At 42.2% G+C, this 24934-nt stretch overlaps 2 protein-coding genes across 4 annotated transcripts; one reads left to right on the top strand and one right to left on the bottom strand.

The window, feature by feature from the left end:
* Window positions 1–7904: 7904 nt before the first annotated feature.
* On the bottom strand, window positions 7905–8548 carry CUNH11orf71 (chromosome unknown C11orf71 homolog). The gene has a single exon (XM_021173046.3). The coding sequence runs from the start codon at window positions 8307–8309 to the stop codon at window positions 7956–7958; it is 354 nt and encodes a 117-aa protein (XP_021028705.1). The 5' UTR covers window positions 8310–8548; the 3' UTR covers window positions 7905–7955.
* Rbm7 (RNA binding motif protein 7) lies at window positions 8546–15082 on the top strand. 3 transcript variants are annotated; one of them, XM_021173044.3, is made up of 6 exons: window positions 8546–8722; window positions 9490–9594; window positions 9696–9858; window positions 10396–10483; window positions 12949–13039; window positions 13920–15080. In XM_021173044.3, exons 3-6 carry the CDS (start codon window positions 9798–9800, stop codon window positions 14280–14282), a joined length of 603 nt encoding a protein of 200 aa, XP_021028703.2. In that variant the 5' UTR covers window positions 8546–8722; window positions 9490–9594; window positions 9696–9797; the 3' UTR covers window positions 14283–15080. The 3 variants fall into 3 exon arrangements, with proteins under 3 accessions (XP_021028703.2, XP_021028704.1, XP_021028702.2); XM_021173045.3 differs by lacking the exon at window positions 9490–9594 and having other exon boundaries at window positions 12949–13043; window positions 13920–15082; XM_021173043.3 differs by lacking the exon at window positions 9490–9594.
* The last annotated feature ends 9852 nt before the right edge of the window (window positions 15083–24934 follow it).

The following is a 24934-nucleotide window of genomic DNA, read 5'->3' as shown; positions in this document are numbered from 1 at the left end:
GTTTAAATATGTGCTGGCAAAATTGAGTCAAGAAAATAAGCATGTCACAGAATATGTGTGGAATATGTGTAGAATACATTACTTGTATTATTCTAAAGCAGGTAGAACACTTTATATTACACTTAGGGATGTACATAGAGTGAAAGTGAGTTAAACATAAGGAAGGGAATGAGAAACAATTTGACACAGTGATTATGTGTATCTGGACGAGATGCAGGCTGGTTATCACAGCAAGTTAAAGCGGGGTTTTAAATCGTAGGGTATTATTTACACTGAAGGATAAAGTGACCGCATGGCCTCTGGCTGCATTTTACTTAGCCTCTTTTGCATGTAGTGAATACTGTCTGATTCATCTTTTAAAGAGAAGAGAATGTTCGGAGAGAAACCCATGAAGATTTGGCTACTGGCTACTCTGGGACAATAAGTTGCATCACACAGTCACCAAGGGAATTAGTTTCGAGGCCAGGATGCCTGATCAAATTTCAACTCCTACTCTACACTAAATCATTTTGTGCCTTGGGCAGTGAAGCAGAGAACTACCAATACAGCCCTCTGCCAGTTTTAACATCCCTCCAAGCTAAGAGTGGTTTGTATATTTTAAGTGATGGGAAGAACTACCCTCAACTACTGCCTCGGAGCTATGACTGGCTTTAGAAAGAACTCAGTGAATCTCTAAGGTAAGGCTAATCAGTGAAGCTGCACTCACACACCAAACTGAGAAGATGACCTAGTTATTTCAATAGCAACTATGGGTCTTAGGGCTAGGGAGATGGCTCATGGGATCCAGGATTAGTTCCCAGCACCTACATAGAGGAGCTCACAACTGCTTCTAACTCCAGTTCCAGGGAATCTGAGAACCTCTTCTGACATGTGCTGCTTCCTACAAGCACATGGTGTGCATAACTGCATACAGACACATACATAACCATCAAAACAAAAACAAAGCCAACAACTGACAGCCTACCTCCTCAAACTGTTCGACACTTCTTGTGTTGTCAGAGCAAGCCACAGCCCCGATAGCCACACACATTTTCAGTAGACTTATTTTCTCTGCTCCAACTAGAATCTAACAGCGTCTTATGGACCAGGATGAAAGTGTTTTCTCCCCTCCCATATTTCAAAAGTCATTTAACTGTACAATTGAGGAGCTTCCACCTAAATGTCAATTGCAAGCAATTAATTTGCAATGTAATGACAGGCTGAAAGGCAAATATCAAGAGGGGAGTTTAATAGTATTGTCTAAGTGCCTTCCAAGCAACGAATATACTCAATTAAAACCATATGCTCAGAGATTCTTATCAGTATTTGGCAGTATCTATCTGTATGAGAAGACATTTTCGAAGATGAAATACATAAAGCCTCATTAAAATTCTGTATTAACAGATGAGCGTTTGGTGCTGATTTGACGATATAAGGAACACAGCTTTGAACTTGTTAAGTGAAGTGCTACCCACTGCCCCCATGAAGAATTCCATCTTCTCTTTAGAATTAACAATGAGCTGGATTCAATTCCTCATATATGTGCATGTGGAGGCCACAGGAAGATGTCTGGTGCCTTCCTTCTTTGCTCTCTGCATTGTTCCCTGGAGACAGAGCCTCTCACTGAACCTGAGGCTGGGTTTTAGCCAGGCAAGCTCAGATCAGCTAGTCAGCATACTCCTGTGATCTGCCAGTCGTTGCTCACCAGTGCTGGGTTTACAGCCCCACGTAGCCATGCTCAGCTTTATGTGGGGGCTGGGGATTTGAAATCAGGTCCTCGGGCTTCCATAGCTCGGCCTCTTCAAACCACTGAGCCATCTTTCCAGTCCCTCAATTACTCTTATGTTTTGAACATTATCAGAATAAAAAATTGAAAATTTGTTCTTTCTTATGTAAGTTCTCGTTGTCCTCCTGGGGAAAAGAAGCTTAAATTGTGGGGTCTGACAGCTCATCAGATCAGAAATGATAGGGAAGGATAATAGAAAACTTTCTGTGGGAGAGACAGAAACAATAAGCCAGTTCTAAGTGAGAGAGGACAGGGAGCATGTAACAACACCGGGAGCCCTTTTCTAACAGTTGCTTGGCCTAGTCTTGTGGATCCTATGTAGACAAGAAAGAGGTGGGCACCTCGTTATCTTGTTAAGTAGGAAAATTGACAGCACCATTTGTCCTTCCTGCATTCGACCACAGGGAGTCAGGCTCTGGATATGTGTATAAAGGATTGCAAGTCACTGGGGTTGGCTCTAAGCATCAGAGTCTAATTGATAAAGACTGGGAAGATTTGCTATATGTTTAGTCTTTTTGTTTCTACACCCACCCAGGCCTTAACTCTGCTTCTTGGTTCATAATATCTGGCATGTAACTGGATCTTTACAAAAGAAAACTTGCCAACTTATCACAGGGCGATTGTGATGACTGAATACAGCAACCCCTGTGAAGTGGCTAGCAACAACACAGCCTGTAACCAATCATCTAATCTGGGTATGTTCTACATGACTCCATAGTCTTTCTTAATTATTAAATAGGGAAAACATTAAACGTATCAAATATTCACACGTATCATTGTTGAAATCTTGGATTTGGATCTAACTTTCTATTACAGTCCCAGGGGCAGAGTGACTGAAAATGGAAGCAAATTTTAAAGCACAATCGGCCTTCCTGTTTTACACATCACTCCAGTAAGACCATCGTAGAGCAAAGTGCTAACAAGTCCTGTCCGAATGCCTCAAAAGAAGGCTTGGTAGGTAAGGGGTGCTTGCCACCAGGCCCAGTGACCTGAATTCCATCTCTAGAACCCATTTGGATGACAGAATTGACTTGGATAGTTGTCCTCTGATTTCCACACAGCTGCCATGGTACTCGTGTTACTCGAGTACACAGCTAAATTAAAAGAACAAACAAACAAAAAAAAAATACTGCCTTGCCTTCTTGGAATGTTCCTTCGATTTTGATTCCAAGGGAAAATAGCCTATGAAAATATTCATTTATTAAGCAAGCACTATCTTTTCATATATATGGCATGCTGAATATCCCCAGAGAATTAAATAGAACAGGTTATATTTATCCCTGGTTGGGTGTGAAGGATTATCGCAAATATCTGAACAAAGGGTGGGCTCCAAGACAAAGAAAAAACAAAGATGGAGGGTAAATAGGTGCTTGGTAGGCACAGTATTAAATGCTTATCACACCTTTCCAGCCCTGAAAATCCATATACTTTATTTTCCTGTTTAACCTGCTTAAAATTGGGGTTTTTGTTTGGTTGGTTTTTTTGGTTTTGTTTTGTTTTTCGAGACAGGGTTTCTCTGTGTAGCCCTGGCTGTCCTGGAACTCACTCTGTAGACCAGGCTGTCCTCAAACTCAGAAATCCACCTGCCTCTGCCTCCCCAGTGCTGGGATTAAAGGCGTGCGCCACCACTCCCGGCTTTAAAATTGGTTTTAACAAAGTAAAGAATCTTGATTAAGTTTAATTGAGAGGAAAAGGTGAGCTAGTTAGGAGGACAAGGGAGTTGGGTATAAGGCAGACATGAACCACCACCAATGGGAACTATAAAGGCTGACAATGAAGATTTGTGAGATCATAGGAAGCCTCTATGTATCTATGTATCCTGGACTGTGACAGTTCTTAGTCACCATGTTTCAAGAACTCTCAGGTCTTTGGAAACCCAAAGGCAAATGCTTTTCTGCCTATTAAAGGAGTGCTGACCTCAGATATTCCAGGGAAAGAATCCAACTATAGCATTATTCAATAAAAATTACAGCATCCTCAAGAAATCACTGTACTGCCCTCTCTGATGAAGTGGCGTCGTCATTAGTAACACCAGTCCTGATGCTGTGTTGGGGATCTGCAGTTGCCTGCTTGATGTCCACTCCCTGCCACCCAACAGGACATTGAGAGGGACAAGTCAGTCCTCTACAGGACAGCTTAGGTTTCTCTACCTTGTTGACCAAACTATTTACTCAAGAACACTCTGGAGACTTATTAAAACCTGCCCCACTCGATAAATTGATTTTTAATATATGAAAGTGGGGTTCACTAAATCTTTACCAGTGTCTCCAGTTGTTCTTGCAGAAGAGTCTATCTCTCTGGGAAGGAAGTATGCAAAAATTAAGTGTATGGATAAGCTGTCAAACACTGCTTCAAATGAAGATAAGTGATGCTTCCTGTACAAAGTTTTCTGAACTTTAAATGTGCTACAGCACACCTGAGTTTCCTAAGGTCATAAAACACTCATCACTTGACAAATTCATTGTCCTTGTATCATTTCCATGGTAGTAGCATTTCTAGTAATGGACTTGAAAACAGACTTTGAGAAACACTAAGTGGCTGTAAAAAGACATGGAAGAAGAGAAAGGAGTGTAAGGGGAAGAGAGACACCGTGAGTCTATGTCAGGTGATGGAAGCCATCCGAGGAATACAACAAATATACATAATGTAGATCAGCTGAGGAAGACTGTGCAAGTCAAAGTGGGAGGGCAATGTAGGGCATTGGTGGAGCAGCCAGATTCAAAATTATGCATTCGGTTGGCTAAGAATGCAGGCATAGTTTTTACAGAAATTGAGAAGACCAAAGATGTAGCTTAATGGGCTGTGAATAAATGAACTGAATGAATGCTTGAGACGTGGCTGGAAAGACCATCTTTGGATGAACACTCTTCTTGGACTTCTCTCCCTTCTTCCTCCCTTCCTGTTCCTTTTTCAGTTGCTCTTGTAACCACCATCTGGTACTAAGGACAGTCATCAATCAGTCTCTTTGTTACTATGTGTGTGTGCACATGCACATGCTGTTAAGTAGAGATCAGAGGTCAACCTCTGGGAGCAGGCTCTCCTTCCATTGTGGGAGGCAGGGATGGCACTAAGGTAGGCAAGCTGGGCTTTCTGCAAACTCTTTCTCTCAATGGTTCCACTGGTTTCCTTTTAATACCCTAAATGTTTTCTTAGACTTTTAATTCTTTGCTGCAATCATGCTAATAGGAACCCAATTCAACATAAGCTATCCAGCTGCTTAACCCCAGTTGCTAACTTTCAAACCCATTTTAGGATCAGCATTACCAACACCGCAAGGACACTCGCTTTGTGCCCCAACCCAAAAGTCTGTTCTTGGGAACATTTAATTGTCCATTTGGGGTAACTTCAAAGGTTTATGCTAGTTCTTCTTCCATACTACAGTCTTTGTGGCACACTCTAACTCTCACACTTCTGTACATACTAAGAACAAGGACTTGGATATTCACTGACTCTCACTTAAAATAATGGACAGTTTATGTGAAGGCTTTCTTCTTTCCAAAGGAAATACAATAAGCCCTGTTACATTCTCTCTCAACCAGAGCCTGAATCCTGGTGACCTTGTATACACCAGAACAGAATGGAGGCCACTCCCTCTGGGTCCTCCCTAGCACAGATGCACTTTTAGATTTGGGGTGCTGAGCACTTGAGCCTGGTGTTGTCTTTAATTAGCACCTTCTTTCAAGCCAGTGTCCTCATTTCCTGTGGTTCTAGCCTTTTTTATCTAAGACTTTTTAATCCTTACTTTCCAATGTCCACCATTGAAGGAAAAACAACTTTTTAGTACAGAATTGGACATTAAATGGCAAGACAAGAAGTTCTTGAGCCCTATTTAACACTTTTAGCATTTGATAAAGTCAAAAGGACTCAGGTCCTTCTCAATTCTCTGGCAGCTTAGTGCCCTTTGAGGTGCATTTCCTTTTTTTTTTTTTTTTTTTTTTTTTTTTTTTTTTTTTGGTTTTTCGAGACAGGGTTTCTCTGTATAGCCCTGGCTGTCCTGGAACTCACTTTGTAGACCAGGCTGGCCTCAAACTCAGAAATCCGCCTGCCTCTGCCTCCCAAGTGCTGGGATTAAAGGCGTGCGCCACCACCGCCCGGCAGAGGTGCATTTCCTAACAGACAGGACTGCACTGTTCTTCCAGCTTTCACTTCACTATCCCTACCCATAGTATATATGTGGACTTCTTTTCTCAATCATTTGTTTTGATTAAAGCTCTGCTTTTAGTTATCTAGCTACTGTAAGTGGGTGTCTGCAAGTTTCAAAGAACCTCAGCTAAAAGACCTTGGAGAATCCCCCTCACTTTCAGACTACCCCAGCAAAGAAACTTCAGTATCCTTCTTACAGGCTGGTGTGATAATCAAGTAACATTGTAAAGCGCCATGTGAGCAAAGCCACCTATCTACCTTGTACACTACTTAATTCTAAGTGCCTGATCCCGGCAACAGCAAGCACAGAATAATTCAATCAGCTCACCCTACTGAGCAACACCCTCTAGCACAATGCCACACTCAACTAAAAGTAGCTTATATTGTCAGTATCTTCCCTTTGTCACAATTTCCAGTTGTCTATATGTCCACTACATTTTCCTCTGCAGATGTGGTTCTAACAATCCCAGTGCAGCATGTGGCAGTCTGCTTTATCTCATTTTAAGTAAGTCCAAAGAGACAAGGGTCTGAAAACAAAAATCCACAAACTTCCTCCCAATACCACTTTGGGGAATACATGGTTAAGGGAAAATAGCATAGGAATGATCAGCCACTTAGAGACTCAGAGCACAGTTAACATGGGAAGCCATCTTTACTGGTTAATAAAGAGTGGCATTACTCTCCTTAATAAGGTCTAGTGTGGCTGTTACCTATCAGCTTCTCCATCCAGAATGCATTTCTGGCTCTTGAGGATGTATGAAGTTCACCTGCTGTTGGGTACACACCTATTACTGGGGACCCTTACGCAGGATTCCCAGTTCTAGAGCAACCTGGGCAACACAGCAAGGGCATTTCAGTATAAAATCATTCTAAGATTGATAAAGACAAAAGATACCAAATGATCACAGTGAGCAGAAAACAAATGACAAGTGACAGTGATTAGACTTAGATCCCACCAGCGTATTCTGTGACAGTAGATTCACACTAATGAAGTTGGGAGTTGAGTAAATGATATGGCCCATGCAAATGTTCATTTGAAGTCTTTGGAAAAGTATGCTGTACATTTGGCTTAACTTGGAAGAGTACTTGCTTTTAGTATGTTTAAGATTGGAGTCTGGCCAGGCCTGGTGGAGCAGGCCTTTAATCCCAGCACTTGGGAGGCAGAGGCAGTCATGTCTGTCAACTTCAGGATAGCCAGAGGTTCAAAATGAGACACTCTACCCCCAAAGATTGGGAGTCTATAGATATTTCTAAAACAAAACAAAACAGAAGGGGGGAGGGTGTAGTTAGGTGGTGGGGAATGGCAATGTGATAAAGGACATTTGTCCTCAACATGAATTCAAGGGTAGTCACGGGTAGAGAGGCTTAAATTAGAAGCCTCAGAGAATCAAGGATTGTGGAACTCAGACACAGCTGGATTCCATACTGAGCAACTTACTCAAGCCTGGTGTATGGCCTGCGCCTGTAAACACCAGCACCTGGGAGGCTCAGGCAAGAGGGAGTTCAAGAAAATTCTTAATACATGGCAAGTCTGCACTACAAGACTCTACATCTTTCACAACTAGTCACCTAGCTTTGTGACTACCTAAGAAAACCCCTCCTGGCCTCTTCTTGGCCCCACATGGATGGATATTAAGCCCCTCGACTATGTAACAAACGGCTAGCCTGTAACTCAGAGCCTGCTTTCCGAGTCTTGAGATTAAAAATGTGTGTCACTATGCCCGGCTAAACTTTTCTTTGGTAGCCTATATTAACCGCCCACATCGCTGAAAATGCGTCAGTAAGAATACACCTGTCGCAGGGCGTGGTGGCGCACGCCTTTAATCCCAGCACTCCGGAGGCAGAGGCAGGTAGATCTTGAGTTCAAGGCCAGCCTGGTCTATAAAATGACCTGGTCTACAAAGTGACAGGACAACCAGGGCTGCAGAGAAACTGTCTCGAAAAACAAAACAACAACAACAACAAAAAAGAATAAAACTGCCGTCACACCAAGACATGATTTTTGGAAAGGCCTTGTTTGCAAGCTAAGTGAGGGGAGGCATTCGTTCTACGCTGAGATTCGGGTTGCGAGAGCAGTTCCCAGTGCAACCAGACGCTGCTGCAGCACACTTCTTAAGAGGTCGAGCTTGACGCCTGGGATCGGGTAAGGCGAGAATCTGCCTTGGCGGCTTCGGCTCCGGCTGCGGCCACCGACAGGGACTCGACGTCTGTCGGCCCGAACGCTGGGTCGCGCTGGTGGCCGAGGTCCCGGCTGATTCGGATCAAGCCTAGTAACCAGGAAGCTATCTCCGGAGACCATCGCCCAAGCCATGGCCGACGGGCTGAGATCTCCTTGAGAGGATCGGTGGGCCATCCTGTTGGCTTGATCGCCGGCGGACAGCGACACAGAGTTCTGGGCCATCTTCAAACACCGCCTGCAGTGTTTGCTAGACGTACGTCGATCAAACTGGGCCCTCGGCGGCGCCGCAGGTGACTCCAGCCCGCGTCAGAAGCAACCGTTACCAACCCCAGTAGCCATTTTTCACGCAACGGCGGAAGGAGCAGCCGCCGGAAACGGGCACTTGTCCCGCGCGCGTGCGTAGCCCGTCTGCGCTTGCGCACGACGGGCGTTTACGTCCTGACGTCTGAAGGGGAGGACGTGAGTATTTCTGAGGGTGCGCAGTAGGGTCGGTGGGCCCTGAGCAGGCACCCTAGGCCTGGGACTGGAACGGCGCGGAGATGGGGGCGGCGGCCGCAGAGGCCGACCGCACTCTGTTCGTGGGTAACCTGGAGACGAAGGTGACCGAGGAGCTCCTCTTCGAGCTGTTCCACCAGGTAAGGGGCGGGCACGGTCCTAGGGCGGCTGTGGCATTCACGGGTCCGGCCAAGGAGCGGAGCGCGCCGGGCCAGAATTCCGCGGCGTTCGGGCCGAAAGTGACGTCGGATGATGGGGACATCTGCGTCTCCACCTTGGAGAAGTCCAGGGATCCGAGGTGGAACCTCAGGATTTTGCTTTTCCTTTTTCCTGTGTACCTTGCCTTCCCATTTGAGTTCATTGGCCTTTGCCGCGTCGTGCAGGATGTGTTTCCGAGTCTATCCGCTTAACTTCCGTGTGAAATTGCAGGTGTTTTAAAAACCCCATAAACATAACGCAGGAAAGCAGGACTGGCTTGTTTATCTAAATTGTGAGAATAAATCTACCTGTCCTGTACCTTCTTGCTTTAAGACTCAATAGTTGGTTATATTTGAGTAATAGGTGCAGAAGTTTTTTGGTTTGGTTTGGTTTTGGTTTTTGTAATCGAAATAATCCACTTTGCCTTGTAAATGTTCGTTTCCATGCAGTGGGAAAATGATAGCTGTTGGTTACATTGTTAGGACATAACACAGTCATGTGAGATGGAGATTTTATACTGTACTTTCTATTCCTTGTCAATATTACAAATAATGTCTGAAAAACTTGCCCCAAATCTCGGTTTCAGTCGGAACTAGAATTATTTTTCCTAAAAGGGAAGTAGATGTCCAGCCCCTACCCGGACATTTTGTTTTTGATGGGGTCTTGATTATATACCTTTTGTTTAAAACTTGTGTTCTCTTCTTTATAGTATTTGAGGCAGAGAGCCATATAGTATTTCTTGGTAGCCCTGGAACTCCGAGGCTGACTTAGAGCTGGTCCTCCTGCCTGCATCTCCTGACATCTGACCATACAGGCATGTGCCACCATGACAGGCTTGCATTTTCCTTTATTTCTGAAATTTAAATGTCTTCCTGAAATTGCCTCGTTTTAAGTTCTGAATATTTTTCTTCGCAGGCTGGGCCGGTAATAAAGGTGAAAATCCCGAAAGATAAAGATGGCAAACTGAAGCAGTTTGCGTTCGTGAACTTCAAACACGAAGTGTCTGTTCCCTACGCCATGAATCTGCTCAATGGGATCAAACTTTTCGGGAGGCCTATCAAAATTCAGTTTAGATCAGGTAATGGCTCGGGTATCGTGGTAATAGGGAGAGGGTTTTTGGTTTCTTTTGCTTTCACTTTACTATTCCCTTTGGTTTTTGAATCAGGGTTTGGGGTATTTCTAGGCTAGCTTCAGACTCTCTGTATAAGGCATGTGTAGCTTTGAACTCTTGGTCCTCCAGGTATACCTCCCAAGTGCTGGGTTTGTGGGTGTCAACTCCATACCAGACTAATATACCAGACTAATATTTTAAAGATTGCAAGTAGGGAGTTAATGATAATGAAAATACTTTAAATTTTGCTATTTCCTGCGGCCAGGTTGGCTGTTTCTTCATAAAGTAGTATCATGTTTGAAATGCTTTCTTTTGCAATTCTGCTATTATGTACTTAAGAAACTTTGAGGCAGTTCATAGCAATTTGAGTTTAGTTTGGGGGGAGATGGTGTTGCTTTAAAGCTGTTTATCTCTTTTGGAGTAACTTAGATGGGAAGGAACATTTCAAATTATTGTTGGGCTTTTTGGTTTTCAATTAGAATTTTTGAAATTGCTTCATTTTAGGAAGCAGTCATGCCTCTCAGGATGCCAGTGTGTCATATCCCCAGCATCATGTTGGAAATTTAAGCCCAACCTCCACATCTCCTAACAGGTACTGTTTCTCATTCACTATTAAAGTCATTGATCAGAAAATTTCTGAGGTCAAGACCTTAGAGTGTACCAGTGAACAGCTTCCTTCATGATGGTTCTGCTGTTGGGTTGCTGCCTGTGCATGATTCATGGAATGCTTGTTTTCTAAGGAAACTGGAGGCAGATAGATTATGTGGTTCGTTTGCACTAAATTAAGTAGAACTTTTATATATACATTTGTAACATGCATACTCATGTCCTACCCACATGCCTATGAATGGACTTGAAACAAATGTTATTTATTACAACAATACTATACTGTATCTTACTCTCCAAAGTTTTAAAGTTTCCAATTAGCTCTATAGTAACTTTATCACTGCTGGTAGTTCTTTCCTGCTTTTTAAGATCACCAAATGCTTAGTGGGCTGACTTAATAGAACTGGAGTGTAGATCTCTCTCTGCCAACTGAGTCTTTAGCTTAATTTCTCTGGTCCTGTCCTTTACAAGGAAAGAAAGATGAATAAAACAATCTCTGAAATCCCTGTAGCTATTGAAGGTTAGAGATAGTACCGTATTTACCTAACTCAATTTTTTTGCTTTCGGTGCCGATATATACATATAGATTTTTGGTTTTGTTTGTAAATTCTGTAGAGCCATAATATGCCCATTCAAAAATAGCTTTCACTTAAGAAAAATTGAACAAGCCGGGCATGGTGGCGCAAGCCTTTAATCCCAGCACTCAGGAGACAGAGGCAAGCAGATTTCTGAGTTCAGCCTGGTCTAAAAAGTGAGTTCCAGGACAGTCAGGGCTATATAGAGAAACCCTGTCTCGAAAAACAAAAAAAAAAAAAACAAAAAAAAAAAAAAAAGAGAAAGAAAAAGAAAAATTGAACACATAGCTGTCATGTATTGATTACCTCATCAGATCCTTTCCATGTATGATCTCAATTATTTTTCGAAGCAACTGTATGAAGTTGGATTTACTTAACTCTACTTTTTGGTGCAGAAAGTATGGAATGGAGGTTAACTTGCCCAAATTTGAACTGCTTGTAAGTAGTGTGTGGAGACAAACCTAGGTGGTATGATCAAGTCACAATATGATACACTGCCTGGTGGAGCTTCAAATCTAGATGAATTACTATAATTAGCTCTCAAGAGGGGGAGTAGAAAGTGCTTTGAGAGGATTTTAACAGCCGGAGTCGATGCAGATGGATGACGAACAGAAAGAAGCCAGTACAGTGAGGGCAGTGGGAAGTTGGAGGAAGTGCACAGAGACTGAGTAAGCTGCGAGAGCTACCATCAAGGCTTGTCCTAAAGAGGAGGGAAGCATTAAGTAAGGTAATGGTGGGAAGTTCCAGGGTTAGAGTACTGGGTTCCAGTGGGGAAGAGTAAGCGTGCATTAGAAGGGACAATAGTGAAAGTTCAATAAGAACTGTAGGCAGCAGCCTTGCGGGGCTGTTGGACCAAGGCTGGTTTGGATGAAGGCACTGCCAAGGTTGGAGAGAATTGGGTGGCTGCAGTGGAGCTCTTGGAAGGAGGAATTATCAAAAGCAGTAGTAGAAAAACAGTGTCCTTTTTTGCCAGCTAAAATTAATTAGTGGTGTTTAAACAAAGGTGTCTTCAGCCATTTTCACATGACATAGTCAAAGGTATCCTAAGTGGCACAAAGACTTAGAGTTTCTTGGGAGGGTTGAGGAGGTGTGCTAGCTACACGTTCAGCTTTAATCATAGGCTAGAGTGGATCGTGTTAATGCCCTGGCATGAAGTAAATTGTAGTTTTTGCCCTTCTGAGCATCTGGGCACACAATCGGCTCTGAGACACGCCTCCCACAGAAAGTAAAGGGAGAGCCCTTCTTACCTTCAAGTAGTCTAGTCAACACGAGACAATGAAATAAATGGCTATTCTTCCAGACCTTTACACTTCAATGACTCAGAAATACCTCCTTAATTGCTCCAGTTTAAAAAAGGAAAATTTATAGTTTCTTTACTCTGTTTATAGCTAGGTAATAAAATCTCAGTCTGAATGATTGCACCAAACAAGCATTCCATGAATCTAGCACAGGCAGCAACCCAACAGCTTAAGGACCAATGCATCTTTTTTCTATAAGGTCAAGTAAATGCTTTAGATGTGTGCTGGCCATGTTGACTTTGTGTCTACCATCGTAGTGGGAAGAGGAAAGTGCTGTCTTCCCCAGAAAACGTCATGTTATGGAGCTATATTTGGCTCCTAGGCTCCTAGTTTGCTTCCCCACAGTTGGGGCTGTTCTGCCTCCAGGTAATCGTAGTCTTCACTTTTTACTTTAAATGTCTCCTTTTCAGAAAGAGTGTCCCTGATCAGCCACCTTAAATTGAATGTCTTACCTTTCTTCCAGCTCTCCCTGTCATGTAGCACATAGAAGCTGTGTTTATCCTAGTCATTTTCACCAGTGAGCAGCAGCTGGGGGTGGTGTCTGCTGGATCCTGAGTGTTCTTTGTTTGTCTTTGCAGCTATGAAAGGACAGTGGGTAACGTGACTCCGACAGCACAGATGGTCCAGAGGTCCTTTTCCTCTCCAGAAGATTATCAGCGGCAAGCAGTGGTATGCAGGTCTCCCCCGCTCCCCACTTTAGTTGCTAAGACAAAGTCATACTTGGGTTAAAGTGCTCCTGTTGTATCAGATAACTTTTCACTTCTCAGTTTCATCACTTACATTCTTTAGGCAAGAATTAACTTTTTAAAAAATTCTTAATACTTTGTTGGAAATTTAGACTAGTGTGATCATTATACTTTTACTGATTTAACATGCATCTTCTAGACCAACTTCCTTGAAGTGATTTTTGTAGAGTCATAAGACCTAGCCTAAAACCCAATTCAGCTATCTTTTTTCTTATCTTTTTCGAGGTGGGGTTTCATTTTGTAGCTCTGGCTATCCTGCAGCTCTGTATAGACCAGGCTACCCTTAAACTCCCAGAGATCTACTTACCTTTGCCTCAGCTTTTATCGACCTGTAGCAGCTTCTAAGATGCACAACCTATTTCTGCTACTGTGACTCTTTGTCAGAAATCAGTCTGCATTCTGCTATATGCTTCTCCCTTGGAGTAGTTTCTTTTTGTTACAGACATTGTCTTAGCACTCAGAAGTCATATGCAGTCTTCACAAAGCTTTTCCTAATGCTAGTGAAGATCTAGTTCTTTGTGTGTTTGTTACAGTGAGTCATAGCATAGTCATTTCAAGTGATATCTTTAATTGTATTCTTGGGGAAAAAATATCATTATTTATGTCTAAGTATCTAAGTAGATGGTCAAGGTGGACAAAAGTATGGTACTGTGCCACAGTTAATTATAGTCAGCTTGGGCTGCGTGTGGGCAAGAGTGGTTGTGATTTTATTCTATATATCTTTGGCTAACTAAATGTGTCTATATTGGCTTTACATCAAGAGATACTTAGAATTAATATTTCTTTTTTTTTTCTTACCTCAGATGAACAGTGTTTTCAGACAGATGTCATATGCTGGGAAATTTGGTTCTCCACATTCGGCGGATCAGTTGGGATTTTCACCATCAGCTCAACCACATGGCCATACCTTTAACCAGTCTTCCAGCTCCCAGTGGCGCCAAGATGCACTGTCATCACAGCGTAAAAGACAGAATTCTCACCCCTACCTAGCAGATAGACACTATAGCCGTGAGCAGCGCTACTCTGACCATGGGTCTGATTATCATTACAGAGGAGGCCGAGAGGATTTCTACTATGACGACAGGAATCATGATGGTTGGAGCCATGACTATGATAACAGAAGGGACAGTAGTAGAGGTGGGAAGTGGCCCTCATCCCGACACTAACAAGCATTCCAAGGACACTGTTTACAGGGCCATTTTAGGTCCTTTCAATTAAGTTGTTGGAGAAATATTTCTAAAAACTGTACAGAGTAATCCCACAATTTTCCACCTGTCTTTGAAAAAAATTTTTTTAAACCTAGTAACAGTTTGACAGAACTGAGAACTGTGGCTCCTTGTGTGCTACTTTAATTACCTAACCTCAGGGGTTCTGAAGAGGAAGGTTCATACAAAAGAGTGTATCACCATCCTGCTCATGTCAGACAGTCTCAGAAAGATGAACCGGATAGGTTGGTTGTATTCTAAGGCAAATATTTTAATTATCTCACCTTTTATGTTGCAAGAAATTTCTTGGTAATGAATCAATTTGGTGTATATATAACTCAGAATTTAAGTACAAATTCTGTGGTATGCTCTTGAATTTTACCACAATTGAACATACATTATAAATCTTTACTAGTTCATTCTAAGAACTTTAAAATTCTTTCATTATATTTGATGTATGACTAGTCGCTCAGGAAGTTAAATATCTCAATGTATATTTTTACATAAAATGACAGTGTTGGTGAAAATTCCTTTTAGAATGATGTTCATACATAGAGAAAATGACAAAGTGTTTGACTGCAAGGATTGTAATTTTGAAATTTTAACAAAACTTCCATGTTTCAAGATCCTGTTGCTCTTTGACTGCAAAACTGTTTCTAAGAATTCATTCCATGAAAAATGTGGATCCTCTTTATACCACAGCATTTATACTATGTTCCTTTTAATATATTAAATACACAAAAAGAGAATGTGTCTCTTTATTTTGACGTCATTGACATCAAGGCCATCTGAGTTAGCAGTGTACTTTTAATCGTGTCAGTTCACACTTTGGTAAGGTTGCCCATCTTACAGCATCTCCTGCAGATTTGCCTTGATGCCTGGCTAGACTGCGAGCAACATAAAATATGCTGTAGAGCCCTGTGAACATTAGTTCCTCTGTCTGCTTTTTATACCCAGATGTTCTACATATCCAGGACTTGTACTAAAGTTCCATTAAGTAGCCATCCTCAACTGAGATTTTGTTTTCTTTTTGTTTTTCGAGACAGGGTTTCTCTGTGTAGCCCTGGCTGTCCTGGAACTCACTCTGTAGACCAGGCTGTCCTCAAACTCAGAAATCCACCTGCTTTTGCCTCCCAAGTGCTGGGATTAAAGGTGTGCACCCATTTTTTTTGGGTTTTTTTTTTTTTTTTGAATTTTTGACTATGTGATTGAACTCAGTCTCCAGGCCCCTTCTCCCCCAGGAGGTTCAAACTAATAAGCATCTCAAAGTCCCATCTTGAAGGTCCCATCCCGTCACCTTGGTAGTTTTCAGGGCTTACCATTGAAGATAATAATGGAGATACTTTTACAACTTGAGTTCCTAGAACTTAAGCTTTTCCTCAGAGTTGGGAACAAAGGCACAAATTCCTTACTACTCAGTACCAACTCTAGATAGGAACTACTATATGAGAAAAATTCTGGAAACCTTAATTCTACCTTAGCTAAACTGAGATAGCCCAAAGCTACTGTGGTACCATTGAATGCCCTGTCAAAAAAATACTGCTAGGCAGCTTCCCCACTTCTTGTTTCTCTTCCACCACTAACATACAGACCACTTCCAGTGCCTTTATCTTTCTCTTGGACTTCAGTTTTGGAGTACTACAATTTACAATATTGTCTCTTCAAAAAATCGAACACAAAGAAGTGGACTCAGCAAGAACCTGGAATAGGGAGTTGACATAAATGGGAGGTCCTGCTTAGAGGATACCATGTAATTTTGTTCCCCATTGCTATGATACTTGAACAAAAGTAGGCAGAAAGGATTTAGCTCACAATTTCAGGTCACAGGCTATCATTGTAAGGAGGTCAAGGTAGAAGAAACTTGAAGCCATCATGTTATATTCACAGTCAAGGGCACTTCTCTGCTCTCTAACAAACCACAATTTCTTGCTTAAGGAATGGTGCCACCCATAGTGGACAGGTCTTCCCATTTAATGTAATCTATATAATCCATCAAAAACATACATGCATGGCCCACCCTGATCTAGACAGTCCTTCATTGAGATTTCCTTCTGAGGTGATTCTAGATTGTGACCGGTTGACAAGAACTAAACAGTGGTGCTGGAGAGATGACTCAGTTGTTAAGAATATGTGCTGCCCGGGCTGGTGAGATGGCTCAGTGGGTAAGAGCACCCGACTGCTCTTCCGAAGGTCCAGGTCCAGAGTTCAAATCCCAGCAACCACATGGTGGCTCACAACCATCCGTAACGAGATCTGGCGCCCTCTTCTGGAGTGTCTGAAGATAGCTACAGTGAACTTACATATAATAAATAAATCTTTAAAAAAAAAAAAAATGTGCTGCCCTTCCAGAGGATCAGAGTTTTGGTTCTCAACAACTATATTGGGCAGCTCACAACCCAACATATGTAACTGCTCTTGGTGTCAGTGGGTACCCACATATATTTGGCACACATATATACATACATACATACCAGTAAATAAAAATATATCTTAGAAACAACCCTGTAGCTATAAGGGTACAGTATCTGCTCAGGATACCTCAAGACCAAGTTCTCCGTACAAAAGAGAATTTATTTGTGCCAGAGGGACAAAGGGCAGGGAATAAGAATGTCTTAGGGTTTTGTTGCTGTGAAGGGAGATGACTAGGGCAACTTTTATAAAGGTAAACATTTAATTAGGGCTGGCTTAAAATTTCAGAGGTTCAATCTATTAGAATGGCAGGAAGCGTGGCAACATGCTGGCAGATATGGTGGTAGAGGAGCCAAGATACCTTGATCTGCAGGCAGCAGCAGGAGACTGTCTCACTGAGCATAGAGCATAGCTTGAGCTTTGGAGACTTCAAATTCCATCCCCACAGCGATAAATTTCTCCAACAAGGCCACACCTACTAATAGTGTTGTTCCTAATGGGCTAACCATTCAAACAGTCTTTGGAGGCTAAACTTATACCATCACAAAGAGACAAAGACAAGAGATTGAGGGTGAAGGAGAAGAGAAAGGGAATGGGAGGGGGAGAAGGGGGGTTTTATTCTAGAGAGGAATAAAGGACCTCTGGATAGAGAGGAGACACATGTGGCCTGTAGGAAAATGATGGCTTGTAAAGGTAAAAGGGGAAGCCCCGTGTTTGGATGAGGTGTTTAGTTTTAATTGGGCATGTTAATTAGGTGAGCCAAAGGGAGCTTTTGATTGCTGGACTTTAATACTTTGATAGCTAGACCTTGTTCTTCAGTTTCAGAAGGAAGGATTAGCCAAATAAGAGAACAGACCTTGGGGGCTAGTTTTAAGAATATAATCTTTCAGTTTTCTAGCAAGGCAGTGGCAATCAGGGAGAAGGACAAGGCCTGCCAGAGTCATGCACGCCATACTTGGGCCAGCTAGAGTCCCTTTACTAAGCATCACAGAGCAGAAAGTTTCAATTAGAGAAACAAGTCTTACTGACCTCTCGCCTAGTGTGATGGCACCATAATATTAATGTGTATTTCAAGTGTTTTGTCACAACAAATTAAGTATTTGTGGTAAAGTGATGGATTTGTTAGTTACCCCTATTAGATTACCCTACAACATATTTCCTTCTGAGTTATTTCTTAATAAATGTCTGAACATTTACACAATTTTGAGGTTTCATTATGATCTGGGTTTTGCTGTTTGCATAATTCAAAGCTCTTTATATCCTATGTCTATAATGTAATATAGTATGTCAATTTTGTCCTCAGTTTATGATGTTAAAACCAAAAAGTTTTATCATACTACCTTTAATAATGTTATATAGTTATACTTTAAAAAATTTTTATATTACTAAGGAGAAATGGTTGGCAAATATAAAATCAGGCTGCCATGTTTAGCTTGAGTGCTAGCATATTAATATGTAAATGTGAGTTCCTTTTTTAGAAACTAGCATTTATAGAACTGCTACTGCATGCTAAGCTACTTTCAACCATTTTTTGGAAGAGAAATTTGGTACCCTCCCAAAGATAGGCTGAGTGGAACCTAATTCATATCTAATCAGTCTAATGCTAGAAATCAGGCTCTTCGCTTCCATGCTTGCTTTAATTAGGTGTGACAGCATAAGGGGAGATATAATTGATTTTGATATTATGGCTTGTTGTTTGAAACTTTCTTTTCCCCTTTGAAATAGAGTCTCATAGAATGCAGGCTGGCCTTGAATCCCCTATAGATCCATGGCTGGCCTTGAACTCAAGATTCTTCTGCCTCTGTTCCCCAAGAGCTGAGATTACAATTGAAAGCCACCTCTCCAGGCTTACTTTTATAAAGTAGGAAACTGTGGCATAGCAGGATGGCTCAGTTGGTTAAAGCACTTGCAACATAAGTCGAATGACCTCAGTGCAGTTCCCTGGCATCCACATAAGAAAGCTGAGGTGGTGGCACACATCCATAATCCCAGCATCCCTTCTTCAGTGAGATGGAGGCAGAGACTGGAGAACTGCCTGGAAGATCAGAGGTCAGCATGTCTGAGTATAATGCAAGGCAGAAACGGTAAGAGAGACGGTGCCTCTACGCAAGGTGGAAGAAACCTGACCTCTGAACATTGTCCTGTGATCTTCAGAGGCCATGGCTTACAGTTGCATCCATCCCTACATGCCATATATACAAACCAACAAGAATAAAATAAAATAAGTGAGGTTTGGTTTTGTAATTTCAGTATTTTTCCTCTCTAAATGGTTGTAAGGTTCTAGCTACGTAGGCAACTATTGCTGGTTGAGTCCCGGTAAGTGAAACGCAAAATAGGAGTCATTGTAACATATTTGTTAATTCTGATTTTGATATACAAAGATGTATTGATACTCCATTTAAAAAAGACTACTTGTGTGTGTGTGTTTAAAGTTTTTAATCCCTTAGAACAAAGAATATACTTACATAGTTCAAAACCAAAAAATGTCTCTATTGAGAAATACCACACCCACTCTTGTATCTTCTAGCCTGCTCCTTACCATTTCCAGCACGTAATCACGTTATTAGTTGAGTGGCATTCCAGCATTTCTTTGTTCTCATCTCACCTCTCTGGCATATATGATTATTTTGTGCTTAACAGCATAATCAAGATGTCTTGAGTTGTGATTTTTTAAAAAAGGTTTATTTATTTTATGTATGTGAGTACACTGTTGCTGTCTTCAGATACACCAGAAGAGGGCATTGGATTCCACTACAGATGGTTGTGAGCCACCATGTGGTTGCTGGGATTTGAACTCAGGAACTTCAGAAGAGCAGTCAGTGCACTTAACAGCTGAGCCATCTCTCCAGCCCAGAGTTGTGATTCTTTGAATGCAATTTTTGTGTATCTGGCAAAAAAATGCCCTTCAGCAAATTTGCATATTTAAAAAAAATCTTTACATGCCTTAGTACCTTGCTTTATCTTGACATCAGTGTACATTACACTGTCCTTTAGAAAAACAAACAAGCATAATGTTCTTTGCCTCAGAAATGGGGACGGGGGTGGGATAACTCCTGGTGGCAAAGACAGGCTTTTCCCCCCATTAGTTCCATTATCTCCGTACTAACATGTTTCACAGATGGGAAACTAGTCACTTCCTTCCCACTTTTTTTTCAAAGAAAAAGTTCCAAATACAAAATAACGCACCCAAATTTTAGAACTTCAAACCACATTAGATTCACCAGTCTCTGCTTTCTGAGTTTGCATACAACTTGAGCAGCTGCCTCAAGCTCCTGACACCAGAACCTCCCTGCCAGGAAGGGCTGTGTTATTTACTGAACTGTGGGCTGACATAACCTGGCTCCCCAAAACCCTCAAAAGCAAACAAACACACGAACCCCTACTTTAATATGTTGAGTATTTCCAGTGTCCTGTAAAATGAGCATCAACTAACCTGACCAAAACTACTACTATTAAGGCCAGCATTTAATTGGGGCTGGTTTACAGGTTCAGAGGTTCAGTCCATTATCATCAAGATGGGAGCATGACAGTATCCAGGCAGGCATGGCGCAGGCAGAGCTGAGAGTTCTACATCTTCATCCAAAGGCTGCTAGTGGAAGACTGACTTCCAAGCAACTAGGGTGAGGATCTTATACCCACACCCACAGTGACACACCTATTCCAACCAGGTCACACCTCCAAATGGTGCCACTCCCTGGTCCAAGAATATACAAACCATCACATTCCATTCCCTAGCCTCCATAGACTAGTTCAAACACATGAAGGTATTGGGGGGCATATTTAAACACAGCATAATGCAAAATGCATTTAGTCCAACTTTCAAAGTCCTCATAGTCTACAGCAGTCTCAACAATGTTAAAAGTCCAAAGTTCAAGGTCTCTTCTGAGATTTATCCAATCACTTAACTGTAATCCTCAAAGACAGGAAACCAGCTGGGCAAACTCCAAACTCTGCATCTCCATGGCTGATGTCGAATCAGTCTTCAGATCTCCACTCCTTTTTCATCTTTGTTGACTGCAACAAACTGCTTTCTCCTAGTCTGGTTCTACTCCCTGTTAGCAGCTTTCCTCAGCATGTATCCCATGGCTCTGACATCTTTAACATCTTGAGTCTCCAGGGCAACTTCAGTGTTACAGCTTCTTGTTTCAAAGTCTGGGATTCTACTTGATCTTTTGGACTCCTCCTAAGGGCTGGCAACACTTCTCCAGATCTGCCCTCTGTAGCACTCTAAGCTCAGGTTGATCCACTCCACTAAGGCTGCTGTTCTTGGTGATCATCCCATGATACTGACATCTCTAATACACTGGGGTATTCCACTCCAACTAGGCTTCACCAATAGCCTTTCATAGGCATAGGCTCTCTTCATGGTGCCAAGCCTAAACTCTTTTGCATGACCCCTTCAGTCCTGGGCCATTATCTACAGCTGAGGCTACACCTTCTCCAATGGCCTTCCATGACCTCTCACAGTGCCAAGCCTCAGCTGTTCTTCATTACACCTTCATGCCTTCAAAACCAGTACCACCTGAGTGATTCTTACACATTACCAAGTCTTGCCACAGCACAAGGAACAACCTTGGCTATCTCTGGAACAGCTTCTTTGTGCTTCCAGAAAACAATTTTCAGATTTCACCTCAGGTGATACTGGTCTCTTCTTAATCATTGCTAATTTCTTAGCTCCAGCTAACCAGCATCAATTGTCCCAGTAGTTCCTTCAGTTCTTAACTCTAGAGCCAGAGCCACATGTCTGAAGCTGTGGAGTTCTTCTGCTTGCAGGAACTAGAACATGACCCCTTCCCTTGTACATTATCACTGGCTTTCTGTTTTCCAAATCCTTCACTGCCTAAGCTTGGCTGTCCTGGATTGACCTTGAACACAGAGATCCACATGCCTGTCTCCTGGGATTAAAGGTGTGTACCACCAAGTCTGGATCTAAATTTAGCTGGTTAGAATCTTGCCTCTAGGTCCCACTCCCTTAATCTGTTATCTCCTAGAACACAGGATTTTGCTCCATTTCACTTCCTGGTACCCCTTTAATACTTGGGACCATATATTTTATATTTTTCGTTTCTAAGCTTGCTATGCTTGTTCAAACTTCTCTTCATAAGACTTAACCAGAGGGGGCCTAGCAAACACATAAGTGGATGCTCACAGTCAGCTATTGGATGGATCACAGGGCCCCCAATGGAGGAGCTAGAAAGTATCCAAGGAGCTAAAGAGATCTGCAACCCTGTAGGTACAACAACATTATGAACTAACCAGTACCCCGGAGCTCTTGACTCTAGCTGCATATGTATCAAAAGATGGCCTAGTCGGCCATCACTGGAAAGAGAGGCCCATTGGACTTGCAAACTTTATATGCCCCAGTACAGGGGAACGCCAGGGCCAAAAAGTGGGAATGGGTGGATAGGGGAGTGGGGGGGGGGGTATGGGGGACTTTTGGGATAGCATTGGAAATGTAATTGAGGAAAATGCGTAATAAAAAAAATATTTAAAAAAAAAAAAAGACTTAACCAGAGAACAAAGTCTCTGCTGAGCTTTTTAGCCTCAGGCAGACTTTTCAGACAGGAGCAAAAAGTAGCCACATTCTTCACCAAAATACCACAAAAACAGGCTTTATGCCACATTCTGAAATTCTCCTTTGAAACCTCTTGGGCCAAGTTAACACAGTTCAAATTACTCCCAGCAACAAAGTCTTCCATATTCCTACTAGGATGACCCATTAAGCCCCATTTAAAGCATTCCATTGCTTTCCAAATACAAAGTCCCCAAATCCACATTCTTTTAAATAAAACCATGGTCAGGCCTATCACAGCAATACCCCAGTCTCTGGACCAACTTCTGTTTTAGTTAGGATTTCATTGCTGTGAAGAGACACCATGACCAAAACTATTCTTCCTAAGGTCAACATTTAATTGGGGCTGGCTTACAGGTTCAGAGGTTCAGTCCATTATCATGATGGGAGCATGGCAGCATCCAGGCAGGCATGGCGCAGGCAGAGCTGAGAGTTCTACATCCTCATCCAAAGGCGGCTAGTGGAAGACTGACTTCCAAGCAACTAGGGTGAGGATCTTAAGTCCACACCCACAGTGACACACCTATTCCAACCAGGTCACACCTATTCCAACCAGGTCACACCTCCAAATGGTGCCACTCCCTGGTCCAAGAATATACAAACCATCACACTTGGTAAGTTGGTTCTTTAGCATTTGTGTTGGTTTCCCATTAGAGTAACAAATCACCAAAGACAATCAACCTGTGATGAAGAGCATCTTGTTTTTAGGCACTTGGTTTTAGAGGTTTAAGTCTGTGGTCAGGCAGAGTCACTGCTGTTGGGCCTGTGGTAGGGTGGTGCATATTGGCAGGGAGTGTGCAATGGAGCCAAGCTCTACAGACTCGATGGCTGCGATGAAACAGGGCAGGAGGGAGGGGGAGTGGAGGATCACTGTCCCCCTTCAAGAGCATGCGTCTAATGACTGGAAGACCTGTCATGAGGTCCTAACTTTCAAAGTTTTCAGAAGCTGTCAACAAGATGCTGGGACCAACCCTTAAAACACTGGCCTTTGACAAATCCCAAAGCTTCATGGTAGAGTGTTCCGTACAAGCTAAGAACTTGATATGTGTTTGTTAAATTGAGTTGACATAAATGCAGTTCAGATTTCATAAAAATCTCAGTGGCCACGTATACAGATGTGCTCTGAGGATACTTTCTTTTTTTTTAAAAAAAGGCTTATTTACTTAATAATGGATGTGGGGGAAATATTAATTAAAAAAAAATCTCGCTGGGCGTGGTGGCGCATGCCTTTAATCCCAGCACTCGGGAGGCAGAGGCAGGCGGATTTCTGAGTTCGAGGCCAGCCTGGTCTACAAAGTGAGTTCCAGGACAGAGAAACCCTGTCTCGAAAAACCAAAAAAAAAAAAAAAAAAAAAAAAAAATCTCGAGCCAAACATGTTATCTCTTAACTAATCCCGAAACTTGGAAGGCAGGAAGACGGTCACAGGTTTGAGGTCAGCCTGCACTGCATAATGAGTGAGACCTTGTTTCAAACAACCAAATATAAACCAGACGGAAACCAAAACTGTTTCTGTAGCAGAAAAAAGAGACAATGGGTGCAATTTATAGGTCATGACTCCTCCTCCCCAGGACTCTACAAGTCTAAAATGGTCATCGATATGGTGGGAAGACATTAGACACTTACTCACACTCTTTGTTTTGGCAAAACTGTGCATAAATCTATATCTAGTTTCTTTCACCATTTTCTGTTTTGCAATTTCTTTAGAATTTAGGAAAAATAACTGTTTTATTTATGGTAAGAACACCAAATCTGCCGGGCGTGGTGGTGCACGCCTTTAATCCCAGCACTCAGGAGGCAGAGGCAGGCGGATTACTGAGTTCGAGGCCAGCCTGGTCTACAAATCGAGTTCCAGGACAGCCAGGGCTATACAGAGAAACCCTGTCTCGAAAAAAACCAAGAAAAAAAAAAAGAACACTAAATCTGTACTTGTCATTGTAACAGAACACATTACCTTAACTGAATAAACGTGAAAGGTTCTAAAACTCCCACACATAATTTCTGTTTATTTTTGAGATAGGGTTTCCTGTGGCTATTTACATAGCTATAATTTTTCATTGTTAAATGTAACCATTCATTGTTAAAAAAATCATGGGTGTGGTTTTTCAGGATATAAGTTGTTAAATACCACCACCAAAGGTGTAATAAAAAAAAGATCTCTATTTGTGCAGTGTGTATGTGTGTTTACTGGTGCCCACTAAGGTTTGAAGAGGGCAACACGTCCCTCGGAGCTGAAGCTCAATCCCCTGCAAGAACAGCAAGTACTCTTACTTAACCTTTGAGTCATCTCTCCAGCCTAAAGATGTTATCCTTTCAGAATGTAAAGAAGTAATACTGAGAATAAGCCCAGCTGATTCAAATTCCTATATAGCCAGGTGTGGTGTTGCACACTTTTAATCCCAGCACTTGGGAGGCAGAATTCCAGGCCAGCTTGGGTTCTGTAGTGTGTCTCTTTGTCTTTAAAAAAAAAAAGTTTCTATGCTACAATAGAGTTCTCCTTCCTATGAATAGGGCCACAAATGATTACAAACTTAACAGTATGATCTATTAGGTAATGCCGTTATAATATACATATCCATTCTGCAGTAAAATTGAACATGTAATTTGACACCCGTTTCCATGATTTTTATGTTT

This window comes from Mus caroli, unplaced genomic scaffold (genome assembly GCF_978045245.1).
Source record: "Mus caroli unplaced genomic scaffold, Mus_caroli_1 scaffold_11, whole genome shotgun sequence".
In the NCBI taxonomy this organism is placed as follows: domain Eukaryota; kingdom Metazoa; phylum Chordata; class Mammalia; order Rodentia; family Muridae; genus Mus; species Mus caroli.
Note: the sequence above shows the minus strand (reverse complement) of the source record. Positions and strands in the feature narration are given on the sequence as shown.

What these genes read in the sequence shown, in the direction of transcription:
- CUNH11orf71 (XM_021173046.3), bottom strand. Translation starts at nt 8,309, where the DNA reads ATGGCCCAGAACTCTGTGTCGCTGTCCGCCGGCGATCAAGCCAACAGG.
- Rbm7 (XM_021173043.3), top strand. Translation starts at nt 8,627, where the DNA reads ATGGGGGCGGCGGCCGCAGAGGCCGACCGCACTCTGTTCGTGGGTAAC. An exon ending in ACCTCCACATCTCCTAACAG is followed by an intron (nt 10,484 to 12,948) that starts GTACTGTTTCTC and finishes TTGTCTTTGCAG; the next exon opens with CTATGAAAGGACAGTGGGTA. An exon ending in ATTATCAGCGGCAAGCAGTG is followed by an intron (nt 13,040 to 13,919) that starts GTATGCAGGTCT and finishes TTCTTACCTCAG; the next exon opens with ATGAACAGTGTTTTCAGACA.